The following is a 15491-nucleotide window of genomic DNA, read 5'->3' as shown; positions in this document are numbered from 1 at the left end:
ACACAGCCCAAAAAACCAGATTTAAGAACACATCCGAAAGAAACTACAAAACTGAAAGAACGGCATCGACTTGTCTTGTTTCCATTTTTCCATTACTGTTCCTTCTGATCCAAAAGAACACAACATTCCCTCTCTCTCTCTCTCTCTCTCTCTCTCTCTCTCTCTCTCTCTCTCTCTCTCTCTCTCTCGTAAATTCTTTAAATCTCTCTCACTCTCATTGAGCGATCCCAGCCATGGCCAACTCTCATTTTATACTTCTTTTTCTTCGTTCTTTCCAGATCCATTACTTGCTCTATTTGTGTTTGTATCTTTGTTTTTCTTCTTTCTTTTCAGATCCATGACCTTCTCTTTCTCTCTTTTGGTGCTTGTTTCTTTTCAAATTATGAATTTGTGATCTTGTGTTTATGTTCAAATATCAGCAACTGATGGGTCATGGGTGTGGCCATGGGTCTTGGCCATGGGGTTCAGCAAAAAATTAAAAAAAAAACCCAGATCCATACATAATCACAAACCCATGATTAAACTGAGAAACCCATTTCTAAAAGCACATGAATATCCAACCCATACCCATGAACACACACACAACACACAACTCTTTGTTTTGATCTGAGAAATTAGAGAGAGAGATAGTGGTGGTGGTGGCCAATGTTTTCACAACAGAGCAAGGAGGCTCCACCACGTCGACCATGCTGTTGCCACTCTTCGATTCTGCTCTCTTTGATTTCCTCTCTGTCGAGTCCTTCACAAATAGCTCTTCGTTTTGATTTAGAGGTAAGCGAAATGGGTTGTTGCTGGGTTGAATTTTCTGGTTTGGTTTTGGAATTTTTGAGATTTGATGATTGATGTATTTTTTGGTTTATTTTTCTTGTGGGAATTTTGAATCTTTTAGGTTTACTGGAGATGGGTTTAATTGCAGGTTGTTGGTGGTTGTGAATAGAGAAAGGTAGTGGCATGGTGGTCAGCTAGTTTTGGTGATGGGTGGGGTCGGATTTGGGTTTTTTGGATTTTCTGAAGATGGATTGCTGGGTTTGTGTTTGTATTCTTACTGATGTTTGGGTTTGTATTTGTTGTTTTTGTGTTTGGTTGACAAGAAAAATTAGTTGTTGAGTTTGTGTTTGTTGTTTTTGTGATTGGTTGACAAGTAAGATTTGTTGTTGGGTTTGTGTTTGCGTTTTTGTTCTTGCTGGAAATCAGTTTGTGTTTGTGTTTGTGTTTTTGAGTTTGGTTGACAAGAAAGGGCAAGAAAATGTTAGAAAATCTAGGCGTGTGTTCTTATGTTTAAATCTGGATTTTAAGTTTTTTTTTTATTTTGTAAAAATTGATAAATTAATTTTCTTTTTTAAAATGGGAGGTTGGCGCTGCATTTTTATTATTATTTTATTAGCAATGTTAGTATTTATTGTGTAAATAGTATTCTCCGTTTGTCATGTAGGATATTTCTGTTAAGTGAGGAAAGCTAAGGACTAAAATGGAACGGTTTTTTATTTTAAGAACTAAAAGTGGTGAAAATAAAAGATAGGGACCAAAGTGAGAATCGCGTGAAAATGTAGAAACGAAAATATAGTTTTCGCTTTTTTTTTTTGGAGGGGGCATTATAGTATAAGTTATCCGTTGAAATTTGAATGGATTTATGGTGACATGGAGCGTGTCATGCTAGTGACTAGGGTACTACACTTAGTACAATTACGGAATTTTCCTATCCTAACATTTTTTTTTTAACAGCTTTGACTTTTAAACGTCTAGGGTAAATTTCATATAACTATCATGAGGTTTGGTTTAATATCAAAGTCCAGGGGCGGAGCCAAGGGGGGCGAGAGGGGGCAGCTGCCCCGACCTGCCCTAAAATTTTTATATAATAGTATAATAATAAAGTTTGATGTTAGAAAGCCTAAATTGCCCCTACACATAATAAAAAGCATGTTACTATAAGAGAAAAAAACAATCACCATACTAGTTTTTGTCCTTTCCTAGTGGGCCATTTAAATAGTTAAATTTACTATTATAGAATTTCTTTGCTTCTCACAGGGTCACAATATATAATACAAACTACAAATTACAGACTAGTAGTATTTTTTAGATATAAAAAAGGTCAATGATGAAAAAATTGAAATCACCTTCTTTTTGTGTGTAGAGCATTAAAAAAATCTACTTTGTGTTCGTTCTATTTAGGATGTAAATCACAATATATGATTTAAATTTTTTTTAATGACCCACATGTATGAGATGATGTGCTAAGTTGAGGAATGTTGTGAAATTGCTATAAATTTTTATTGTATCCTTGACATGACTCATATTTTATTCTAATTTTTTCACAGTTTCATACTCTTTCTATAAATCTTAATTTTCTTAAACAAATAGAGAAACATATGCTTAATTCTACAATTTTTTTTTTAAAGAATGCAAGGCACTGAAACATTAATACAACTTTATAGGTATATTATTATATTCCTAACACTCCTACATTAATTTATTTTCTCAATTTATTTTAATTTCAACATTATGTATTTAGATTTTTTTTTATTTACTATAATTTGATTATTTTTGTTTTCTTTATTTTAATAATATGAAATACACATATATGTAGTTAATTGAGTTTATAAAGAAACATGGTCATAATAACGAGTATCGAAATGTCATTTAATCTTGCCCTAAGTTGAAATCCTGGCTCAAACAACTAAAAGGCAACCATTTTGGTCCTCAAACATAAACAAGCCGGTTGTTCACTCCACATATAACAAAATCTGCACAGCCTTTTATTTTATTTTTTTATCATTTTCAAGGCTGCATGTTCAGAAAGGTACCCCACAGTCATTTGTTCCTGCAAGCCCAAAATCATCACATATTAGTCCAACTCTCCAACAGGTTTACATCCTTTTTTTGCTCTTCCCAAAAGCAGCAAGAGCTCTTAATATAAACCAAAAGAAAGTAACCCAAGTCATGATTGGTTTAATGGCTCTCTTCAGTCTTCATGAGAGTTAGAATTTAGACTTTCACTCAAAAAAAATTTCAGACTGAGCGAAGAGAAAGAGGACTTCTATTCAAATTTTAATCTAAAAGAGGTACAAATTAATTTTTGATATCAAAATATAGCTAAAATTCTTGTGATGGAAGAAGTATCAATTACTTGAAAAATAATTGATCTAGTTTTTGTTTTGGTTTCTTTTGTAGGTTGCACTTTTAGCAACTTGGCTCTTTTGCTTGGGTAATTTCGACTTTTTGATATGTAATCTTGGATTTTTTTTCTTCTCTAAATTATAGTTTTTGGAATGTAAAGAATTTTATCTTTATGGAAATTAAATGATAAACACTTAAAAGAAATTAGGTTCAACTAAGAACTTGATTGAAGAATCCTCTCATAGATTACCGCTATCAAGGAAATACAATGCACTTGTTCACAACATCCTCATCAAAGGAAAACATCATATCTCCTTAAATCTCTCATACACATATGTAATACCATGAAATAGAAGTTTGCTTTATATAGACCTTCAGAATCTTGTATATATCCAACTAATTCATCACACGTGATTTGCTAGACCATTTGCATTTCACTTGAGTTTGTTTGGAATAAAATTGCATTTATTTATCATCAACAAATGGGTCCCTTGCTGGACTAAAATGAACTAAAACTAGAAAGCATTTGCATTTGCAAAATACATTTAGGCTAGCAGGAACAGATGAGTGTGGGGTATCCTTTCTGAACATGCAGTCTTGGAAATTAAAAAAAAAAAAAAAAAAGCTGTGCAGATTTTGTTTTAGGTGAAGTGAACAAACGGCTTGTAACGCGGTTTGTGTTTAAGGACTAAAATAGTTACTCTTTAATTGCCTTGGATGTGTTTGGTATTAGCCTAAATTTTAGGGTAGTTGTTTGGAATTTACCCAAACTTCTATTATAATTATTTTTATTTTGTTTCACTTAGACGGGAAGTTGTTTTTTTCAACTTTCAATTTCAGCCATCACTTGTTCTCAATCCCTTCTCATCACATAAATATATACTCTAGGCATCATGCATGTAAGAGAGAAAAATTAAAAAAGTAAATAGCAAAAAAGGTTTTAAAGAATTTCTTATCCAAGGTCTAAAATTAAAAGAAATTTTTTTAACTTTCAACCTCAATTGTTAAAAAGTAATTGTTCCATGTAATAGCACCATTAACTTGAGCTTTATTCAATTCAAGCTTTATATGGGCTCAAAATTTTGTGATAGGAATGTGTAAATAAACTTGATGAAATTGGATTTGCACTCATTAAATTACAAAAAAGAAAAAGAAAAAAAAAGACATCAATAGGAATAACAACCTGTTTTAGTTTATCTCGTCTTTACCTATTATTGAAATTAACCTAACTCAACCAAGTTGAACCCGGACTTGACCTACTCACCAAGCATCCATTATAAATTATAAATTTTATTTTTCTATTGGCTCATTTTCAAAGAATATTAGGGGTATGCAGCCAACCCGCCAAAACCGATCCAACCCGCCGGGTTGAGTCAGTTTTTAGGCCTGGTGGGTTGGGTTGGGTTGGGTTACAAAAATTTTTTTGATAGCAGATTAGGTTGGGTTTGGGTCATAAAATTTCAAACCCACCAAACTCAACTCGATCCACCCATATATTTAATATATATATATATTTAAAATATATTATATAATTAATAAAATTTTTAAAATAATTAGCTTTTCCTATCTTATATAAAAGCCAATTAGTTCACACAAACCTGAGTGAATTACTATTGTTGTTTAGTCATTAGTGTTGTTTACCTTTAAGGAGTTACACTGATAGTAATCTTTAAGTTTTTAAAATATATTTATATTTATATTTTTTTCTACTCAATTTAATAATAATAATAATAATAATAATAATAATAATAATAATGATGATGATGATGATGATGATGATGATGATGATAAAATTTGTCCAACCCATGGGTTCAACCCGACCCATGTGGGTTGGGTTGGGTTGGACTTATGTGATAGGTTGAGTTGGGTTGAATTTTTTTTGATTTACCATGGTGGGTTGGGTCAAAAAATCCCCTCAACCCGATCCATGCACACCCCTAATGTATATATACTAAAATTAGATTAGATTTTCTACATTGTTGATGAAAATTTGTGCATTTCTCAAATATAAATCTCTTACTTTTAAGCTTATTTGTTTATGCACAAAATTTTAAAATCTCAATTATTTAAGTACAATTATACTTTAACTAGCTATTCCCAAGTAAATAAGCTTCCAACCAAAAACTAATCCAAATTCATAATTATTTTTATTGGTGAATTAACTTTATTCATGTTTTATGTATAACAAGTATGTGCCTTTTCTTTTCTTCTTTTGTGAAATTGTTGGACAAGTATATTATTCTTATTATTAATAACCAAACTATAGCCTAAGAGTTTATGTATTATTCAAAAATTATTTTCAAATGTTTCATTATTCTTTTATTTGTCCTAAAAAAAATACGAAAGAAAGAGATTAGAAAGTATTTTAAAATCCTTTCTTTTTTTGTACCTTATTTTTGTACATTAAAAAAAAAGGTCATACTAGTGTGAGTGTCACAAAATCAACTCGACATTTGAATACCACTAATGCTCGCCATGTGACTGGCTAAGAATGAGTGTTGTCTAGTATGGGCCCATCATAGACTTGGCCCGAGAATGCACTACTAACTCAAGGCTAGGTTAGAGAAAGGAAATGACACCAAATTATAAGCTTGAAAACCAACTTTAATCCATCTTAGTGGTTTAACTTAACCAAACCCAAGTCCTTAATTTAGGTCTGGGCCTTAAAAGTTGTTAGGCACTCAAGCATGTGTGATCAAATGAGTTAGCCTCCACAAGTATTATTAAGCCATTTTTGAATTTAAAAAAAAAAATTTAAGGTTGATGATCACAATCTTAAAGACAAAGTTTGGACACAAAATTAGTTGTAGCCATTGATTATAAATTCACTTAATATCATTCTCAAAAAAAAAAAAAAAAACTCTTATCTTTTTATTGGATTTGTACCCAAAAATAGTAAAGCTTGTTCAGTCTTCCATTTTCTCTCCACGCTCTTCCTCGCTTTTCTCCCCTATATATATATATATATATATAAAATTTTTTTTTTGGATTAATTCTTCCCTAGATATTACGGTAGACTAAAGACTATTATCTTATAAACTCGGTTCAGCACAAAGCTTATAATACAGTACGAGTATATTTCAGTATTACAATCGGAATTGACTGTAATGCAATCAACATACAGTAAACTCCATTATTTAATTTGTATGAGTAAATATTTCACACAGATATATTACACCAAAGGAGTTCTGCGGTGATGCTCCAAACCAAATAATTTGATGATACATGTATCGACCAGACACACTATTAAGAACAACTCCACGACAGTTCTTGATGCAACCCCTGTACATAAAGAAACTATGACACATAAATAAGAACTTAAATTAGCTTGAAGTTCTTGAATCTTCCATACTTTATTTTGTACGAGTAAATATTTCACACATATATTACACCAAAGGAGCACCGCGGTGATGCTCCAAACCAAATAATTTGATGATTTGAAGATACATGTACTGACCAGACACACTATTAAGAACACAACTCCACGACTGTTCTTGATGCAACCCCCTGTACATAAAGAAACTATGACAAATAAATAAGAACTTAAATTAGCTTGAAGTTCTTGAATCTTCCATCATGCTCATAAGCATCAAGCTACTGCCTCATTGACATAGATGGTTGTTTCCTTTGGGTAATCATCCGTGCATGAATTACAAGCTTTATTTTCATTTGTAGGATTACTGCCACAACCACCACAGCCACCACTCTTCACCATGTTTCCACAGCCGCCACAACCACCAGAACCACACCCACCACATCCACCACTCTTTATCAAATTTCCACACCCCCCACCGCAACCACCACAGCCACTGCCACACCCACCACATCCACCACTCTTCATCATGTTCCCACATCCACCACCACACCCGCTGCCACACCCACTACCACACGCTCCACCACAACCTCCACTGGACAAGCCAACTTTTTCAGGTATTGCAGCATTTCCTTCAGCCACATCTACATTCAACTCTACTTCACTTGCTACAGAAATGGTCAGTTTGGCTTTTTTGCCCTCATGGACTTCATCTACTTCGGTTTCACCATGCATCTCCAAATTTTTGCAATTCACAGTTAATCCATGATATCCTCCCTTCTTAAATATATCAGTAAGTATAAATGCGGATGTAATTCCAGGCACCAACATCCAGTCTTCCTTTACCTATTTAATAAAAAAAAAAGATCTTGAATTTCAGACACTCTTTTGTCAAAAAACAAAAAAGCAAAAAGAAAGAAGATAGTTGGCAGCTTTTTACCCTCAAAAATCCAGATTTCAAGTCAAGCAATGCCACTGCTTTGCCATATGGATCTTCCTTAGAGAATTCAACCGCTGTCATAAAGTCCTGTTCACTTCTATGCTTCTCACAATGTTTGGGTTCATACTCCAGCTTTCTTCCTGGGAAAAATTTTACCTGTAGCAATAATATAAATTCAACAGACAAAACTTCAGAGGAGGCACTTCAATACTTACCCTGCAGGCAATTATGTATATATAACTTGATAAATGCCATACATTAGGGTACAATAACTCAGAGACAAAAGTGTATTGCAAACATATACATCTAGCGAATATTGCAAATGCATCACCAAAGAAACTTGTAATATACAAACATTAGAACACTAAAAGAAAAGGGTAATTTTCCTGCAAACATAAGTGTAAGTTCAAGAAAAAAGTTCCAGGTTAATATATTGCCCTAATTTTCACATAATGTCACAAATGTCAGTTTAACATATTGCCCTAATTCACATAATTTCACAAATGTCCAGTTTTTGGCACCATCATTTTTGAACATGGAGTTTGTTTGAAAAAGCTGTACTAAGAAAAAATTGAAATTTAAAAGTGTTGCACTTAGAAAAAAGTGAAGTTTATTTGAACTTTGAAAAAATGCATTTTGAAACTGAATTATCAAACAGATGGAGTAGGGTGTCACATTAGCTAAAGCAAGCAGTAGTCTATCACCCAATGTGTTCCATTTCATAGTTTCCACAAAAATATATTAATATACTGATAAAACTGACTGACAATCAGAAAGTCAAGACGACTCTTATTCATAATTTCTGACCATTTCAAAAGCCATTCTACTGAAAGGAACATGTTTGTGTGAAGTCCTAAGCGATCTAAATGAGAGATAATTAGGAACCAGAGATTATGCATACCATTCTACTGCCCATGAGCTCAAAGAGATAACCATCTAAACTGGATTTCTTTTGAAGACAAAGGGACCACTGAGAATCCATTAATGACCACCCAGTCCCAGCAGCCTCTGCAAGAGTGAGCGTTTCACCAGAAGTCGTAATACCAATCACTTCCTTCCTTGGAATGCAGTTTTCCTTCACCTTGTCCTTTGAGTCCCTGAAGTGCATTTCAAACCAGCATGATCATTATTCACAGCTTCAAAATATTTTATAGCATCTAAAACCACCAGTGAATTATATAATATTTTAAAAAAATTCTAATGATTATTGCCTCAACTTGGAAGGGTCACTTAATTATTATAGAAAATTACAGCAGTCTACAGACTTTACACAAAATACATTAGTAAGTCGAGAAAATGTAGAACCTAGTTTTGAGTAAGTCAATCTAGATTACATGTTCCTTTCATAACTGCAACTACTAAAAATCTCTACACAAGCTTAATTTCTCACTTTCATGGATCTAATTTTGGATACTGATGCAGGTTGAGACCCAAGGGGAGGGTTTAATCCAAAAGATTCAACTAAGGGAAAAAATGATAGTCTCATGATGCCACTCAACCAGGGGTAGCTCATACTACTTAATGCTACTAATTGTGGATAACACTCAATGCAAACAAGCCACGCACTTCACTGACAGAAGGAATCACTCAACACCAAAGCAAGACACACTTGAGAACATTTTTCTGAATTAAAAACACTCTATTAGAATTAAGGTTAAGTGATTAAATTTACCATTTCTTAATAGCTTAAGCTTTTGGGACAATCGGGTAATTTAACATGATATCAAAGCAGGAGATCATTAATTTGATCCTTGCCTATACTCTACCTCCTATTTAAAATGTTTAAAATACCACATGTTGGGTTCTCACTTGTTAAGGGGAAGTTTAGGTCCGCACGTGAGAGAGGGGGGGGGGGGTAATTAGAATTATGGTTAAATAATTAAATTCACCATTTCCTAATAACTTAAGCTTTTGGGACAATTGGTAATTTAACACACTCTATCTTCTTTACATTTCTCATAGATATTTATAGGTAAATACAATGTATGAGTAATCAATGCTTACAATAAATGCAAGACAATGTCCGAAGCAAACACAATTTACTAGATAGTCAATGACTCAATAGACAACTCCTAAGTTATAGATTACTAGCTATATATTACCAACAAGATCCTATAAATAAATCTGACCCGATATTAATGACAATAAAAAGATACTTGGATGCACAAACTGACTGTTAATTGTCTTCCACGTTGCTGACAAGTAAGAAAAATAATTTTGACCAAATATTAATAACAATGAAAAAGATGGAAACCTAAACTGACTGACAGTTTTCCTTCACATTGCCAACATGTAAGCTGACACTATGCTCTTGCATAAGATATGAGATGGTATGATTGGTAATCAAAAGGTTTCTTTGGAAGCAACTTATTTTAAATGGGGTTAATGAACCAATGCTGGCATAAACAACTTTTATACATGAGCATGCTTCAACCTTGAAAATTGTATGATTACAATCAGAAGTTTATACAAAAATAAATGGTCCATATCTTCAATTTCAATCAACCATATAATACAGATTGTATGGTTGCAACTCTGACTTGTCTGGTTCAGGAAATGATCTATATATTGGGAAATAGAATGATATATTCTAGCCTCAACCTCCACTCACATGAATTAAAAAAATGGAGATAGAATGCCCAACATTATGGGTTTGAGATATATGTCTGTGTGTGTTCTTGCTCAAGGGTTTTTATTCTGAAGAAGTGAAAAAATGATGATAATCACCAATCCAAGTTTGCATAGGCAATGATTCATGACTGCTGGACATGCTCTCAACCTACCAAGAAACAGTAACATCCCTACATTAACAGTATAGATTACAAGGTCACTAATGTGATTAACATACAAGCATGAATGTGCTCATAAGTCATAAGCAGTATAGTCATGCAAACATATGCCATCTGCCACACACCTGTATACACAAAAAGACATATATAATGACCACATACAAAGAGTTGGCAGGTAGCATTAAGTCTTATCTAGCAGAAGTTGTGAAAGAAAAAAATGTACCTCATTTGGAGGCTTATGACTTCTGTACCAGTTTCATCAGTGACACGTGTCAATCTCTTGGCATGCTGAACCTTTCCAGGAAGAGGGAAAAAACAAGAATTTTTTGAAAATGGTCGAGAACAAGTCATTTGAAACACACATGGTGCTGGAGACGGAACAGTGAAAGAGACAGAAACACGAAGGCAGATTGGTTTCGTGATCACATTGCTAGAACTTGGCACCAACTCCAACCATTTTTCCACTGAAAGTTTAGAGACTGGTTCCAGAAAGTCTTGAAGAGAGAGTGAAGCAGAACCCAATATTTTGGGAGCCCTTGTTATGGGTAAGTTGGAAGTTGAATGGGATATGAGTTCAAACAGAAGCTCTCCTGTCGGTTCACATTGAAAAGAAGCAACCTGTTTCTCTCCAGACTCTGACAAAATACTCAGTTTCCGCTTAGCATTAAAGAGTGAATCAGGCTGTATCTTACAAAATGAGACAGACAGACTTCCTTTATGACCCTCTGGTAAGTTCTTAACTCCAACAAACTCCAAAAGGACCTGGAAAAAGGAATTAGGAAGAAAATAAAATAGGAAACGTTAGAGTTGTTTCAATAATGGTAGCTCAGCTGCATATACCTTTATTTATCACATGAAGATTCATTAGATAGAAACAGAAGCAATAAGCAGTTCATTACTAGCACCAAATCTTAGGATTGACAACTAGACAAGCGGCTGAAAACTCATACTTTTATTAAAAGTGCTAGTACTGAATTTAGTAGTAATTGAATTTTATTGCATAATTTTGAGTCATTAAAAATAATTTATAAATTATATTTAATAACAATAATCTTGCCCCATGTAATTATAGAACTTTTCAGTGAAAAATCCCAGGATACTCTAAAAAGAAACTTTATGAACCTAATATTATATAGCTTCACTTTAACTTCTATCCGGAAACATTTTAAGCTCCAAGAGTAGAAAGCCATTTGCTGTATTTTTTTTACTGGCTAAGAAATAGAAAGAAAATAGGAAACATAGATATATTTATTGAGAGAGAGAGAGAGAGAGAGAGAGAGAGAGATTGATTTAATGGCATGCAACTGATATATACTACAAAAATACCACAATTTGGAGATGGCCTAAAAGAGGCGATCAGAGATTACCTCCACAACCTTCAGCTGTGGAAACTGAATTATTTTCTGAAACTCCTTGGATGCAACTACCTCCTTGCCAGTCATGTCGGATACGAAAGGAGTGGTTGTAACAGGAGATGGAGCAGTGCCCCTGTACATAGCCCCGGCTCTCCAATACCGTGTACCAAATGCCTCTTCCCACTGCTTGGTGGTTACAGAAAACCCAACATCAAGCTTCTTCCCTTTAGTTCTATCTGAGTCCATGTCATCATGCTCCAACACCTTTCCAAGTAGTTTAATGAGATCATTACAATAAGAAACAGGGTGCAACTGGTGAGTGTGCCAGATAAGATCAATGTCATATGTGGGAACGCAAAAGCATTTTATGGACTTATCCCTGTTGCTCTTAATTAGATGCAAAAATCCTTTATATCTAGCGACAGCTCCTTCAAGAAAGAGACCATCATTCATATGGGGTCTGGATACCTGTCACAAATATGTGAAAGGAAATAAGTTAAATTTTGAAAATCCCGAGGATAAACATCAAGTAATATGTTTGAGTTGCTGCATGAATCTTTGAAGTGATAATAACAATATACAAAATATTAATTATAATTTTGGAACAACCATGGTAGATTACCTAAATATTATACAGTGTTTCCAACCAGTTAACTTACATTGTAAGGGCTGGAACTTTACATTAATTATAAAAAACTTATCACTTTATCCTACTTGTGACAAAGCCTAAGAGCACCAATTATCTGGTTTCATGTCTAAAATTAAGTCTCAGACACAAAAGTTACTTGTAACACCTACATTTTGGAGTTATATACAGACTTACTTTCATATCATGCCTCCCAGAAATGGATTTATAATTAAGAACAATTTCAATACAAGGCATCACATTATCCTGTCATATTGTTAAACAATTGAAATAGCAATTCCAAGAAGCATTCAGTTTATTTTTTAATCAGAATCTGAAGAAATTATGAAGAAAGACCTGACCTCAATTTGAATAATTCACTCAAATATATTGGCTACACTTCACAAAATAAAAATAGAAAATAGAAAAATTTCATCATACCTGGTAAAAGAAAGGACTCTGCCTTTTAACAGCTGAAACCAGATCATATTTTGTGTATTTTTCCAGTCCAGAAAGCATCTGAGAGATATTTTCTGTCACTGCACGAGTTATGTTGAAGTTGTAGGGCTCTTCTGGATACATTCTATTCCAAATTTCTTCAGTTTGCCTTATACAATTGCCTTGAACAGAAGACACAACATTAGAGTTGTCAAGGATTCTTCCATAAAGTTTCTCGCAGTCAGTTTTGTATTGTACCTGAATAACAAAACCACAAAAAAAGCAGGGAAAAAAAAAACAAAAAAGAGCTTAGTAATCCAACTCCATTGAGCAAAGAATAGAAAAGGGATACTGAATTTATATGTTTTAAGTTCAGAAGCCTACTGGATTAAGCCTGTGACAATGCCAAACCCATTCACAATCAAGAGGAACAACCAAAGGCCCTTCAGAAATCTGGGACTTGGAATGCTTAGCAAGCAAGGGAAGCCAACAAGCATTATACCTGAAATCAGCATAGTCATAATTCATAACTTCTATTTGAGTTATATGTAGAAGGACTCTAAATGCATACATTAAAGGGTGAAAGAATAAAATGCATAAAAGAAAAACTTAAGTACAAGTTCTTAATTGCAGTACATTAGGTTCCCTAATTAAATTTAGACACACTGTTGCATTGTTTAATAAAACAAAAACAATGTTTCCTTTTGCAATGACAATTAAATTTATTGCAGTTATATGTATTTGAATTTAATTGGGGACCTAATGTACTTCACCTAAGGAATTGTACTTCATTTTACCCAATGCATAATATTATAAAAAAATCTTCTAAATTGTAATTACTGTTTAGTCCATGAATTCAATCCTTCTTCTCCTTAATAGGAGGAATGCATAAACCTTTACATACTATAGCTCATAAGCTATCTCTGTTTATCTTGACAAATTAAGTATAATAAACCAAATTAAAATAAACAATAACAATACTAACAACACCAGAAACCCAAAACAGAGAAGAGCCTACAATCCAAAAACTTACACCGTTACTGCCCCAACATAGAAAACCCCAAAAACTCAAAGATTGATGTACATTAGTCATATTAGTTGCAACCAACCAGCAAAATCCAAAAAATCTATTTCTTATAATGCATTACCTATAGATGGCCCATTCAAGGGCAGGGCCTTCATAGAGGTCACGATTCCTATCAACAGCAGCAAGGAACTGAAGCTGCAGTTTGGCTGCAGCCACAAGGTCTACACTTATCACAATCTTTTGTGCTTCATTCCACTCAAACTCTTGCTTCACTTCCATTCTCTCAATTCTAACCAAACAAAAAGCCAACTTTTAACAACTACATGATACAATTAAAACTCAAAATTCATATGATCAATGACACTAGGAATATAATGAACTTGAATCTTAAAACCCAAATAGAAAAGAGAGGAAATTTAATGGTGAATCCCACCAATGAATTAGTAGAGAGGAGGAAGCACTGCTCACCAATTCATGGAACAGCTACTTGTACATAAGAATCAAAGTGCCCAATACATAATAGATCCCATATATCCTATCAAATCCTTAACCCTTGTTTAGCTAAAAATTGGGTATCAATGTTCATATTCAACTATATTATTTTCAATCGGCCAAACATTAATCATTCACAGAACAAGGGCTAATGATCAGAGAAATTAAAGCAAAGAGAAGTACTTGCAAAGAGCAAACAAAGTCACAAACTCATAAATTGGGACTTGAAGTTCAAGATCCAAATCATATGTAAAAATACGATTCCAGATATAAAAGAATCAGCATCAAAAGCATCTAAGTTATATAATTTGAAAGAGAAAGTTAATAACACTCTTACCCAACTGTTTGGTCGCCGAGAAAACTGAAGAACGTGAAAGAAAACAAAAAAAATTCAGAATCAAAATGAAAAAAAATTCAGGTTTGAAAAAAGGTCTTATTATTTCCGCTTGATTGAAAACAACAACGAAAATTCACCGACGAGTAAACCTTACACTCTGTTTCTTCGGTCAAATTTTCTCGGTAACCAAACAGACCTATATCTCCGTAAATATTAAAATGAACTAACACGTAATTATTGAATTAAAAAGTAAGAGTTTCAAATAATTGAAGCAGAATTAAATTTCTAACACCTTCTTTTCTTTGCTTTGAGAACTTTGGTCAAATATTTGCGCGTTTTGGTTTTGGATCAGATATTTATAGTGGTCCGTGGTACAGTACAATTTTTTTTTAAGTGACCAAATTAGCCTCACACAATCCAATCTGAATCTATTTATGTACTTATTATATATAATCTATATATAAAGGTTACTATTAATTTATATTAATCTATAGGTTTTATTTATCTATAATAATTTATAATTAATTTACATGTTTTAATGTGATAAATGCATTAATTTGATGTGTTAATTTTATGGTATGCTAATTTTTATATAAAAATAATTTATATGGCTATTTTTATAAAATTTACAATAATTTTGATGTGCAATATGTCATTTTTCCTTGTGTTTTTTTTTTTGGAAACAATTAAAAAATAATAATCAAAAGGAAGAAACAAATTTAATAAGACGCGTGCAACAAAAATATAAGATAATTGAAACGGATGAAATAATTAAATATGTGAATTCACCAAAAAAATAATATGTTCATTTCTAAAAATTATAGTAATCCTAAATATTTTTTAATGACATGCGTGGAACCAACATTGTAGTCTAAATTTGTGCTATATAATTAAATAGAGTGTAAATGCATTTATTTTCACCTGTTAATTATTTATAGATGGTGTACTAATTATTTGTATGAAAATGAATATTTATGGTTATTTTTATAAGATTTATATATATAAAAAAGCAATTTATTTAGATTAAGAAATTGTAGATCAGATTGAGTTACTTTAGCAAC

The 15491-nt window shown here is 32.9% G+C and overlaps 1 protein-coding gene across 2 annotated transcripts; it reads right to left on the bottom strand.

The window, feature by feature from the left end:
* Positions 1 to 6212: 6212 nt before the first annotated feature.
* LOC142624373 (glycine-rich domain-containing protein 1-like) lies at positions 6213 to 14812 on the bottom strand. Of its 2 annotated transcripts, XM_075797936.1 has the most exons (10): positions 14585 to 14599; positions 14431 to 14454; positions 13723 to 13890; positions 12959 to 13076; positions 12578 to 12832; positions 11524 to 11979; positions 10380 to 10918; positions 8269 to 8464; positions 7368 to 7523; positions 6213 to 7273 (listed from the first exon to the last, which is right to left on the bottom strand). In XM_075797936.1, exons 3-10 carry the CDS (start codon positions 13878 to 13880, stop codon positions 6704 to 6706), a joined length of 2448 nt encoding a protein of 815 aa, XP_075654051.1. In that variant the 5' UTR covers positions 13881 to 13890; positions 14431 to 14454; positions 14585 to 14599; the 3' UTR covers positions 6213 to 6703. The 2 variants fall into 2 exon arrangements, with proteins under 2 accessions (XP_075654051.1, XP_075654050.1); XM_075797935.1 differs by lacking the exons at positions 14431 to 14454; positions 14585 to 14599 and adding an exon at positions 14723 to 14812.
* Between the last annotated feature and the right edge of the window lie 679 nt (positions 14813 to 15491).

Source organism: Castanea sativa, chromosome 2 (assembly GCF_040712315.1).
Source record: "Castanea sativa cultivar Marrone di Chiusa Pesio chromosome 2, ASM4071231v1".
Taxonomy (NCBI): domain Eukaryota; kingdom Viridiplantae; phylum Streptophyta; class Magnoliopsida; order Fagales; family Fagaceae; genus Castanea; species Castanea sativa.
This window is presented reverse-complemented; position numbering and strand designations above follow the sequence as displayed.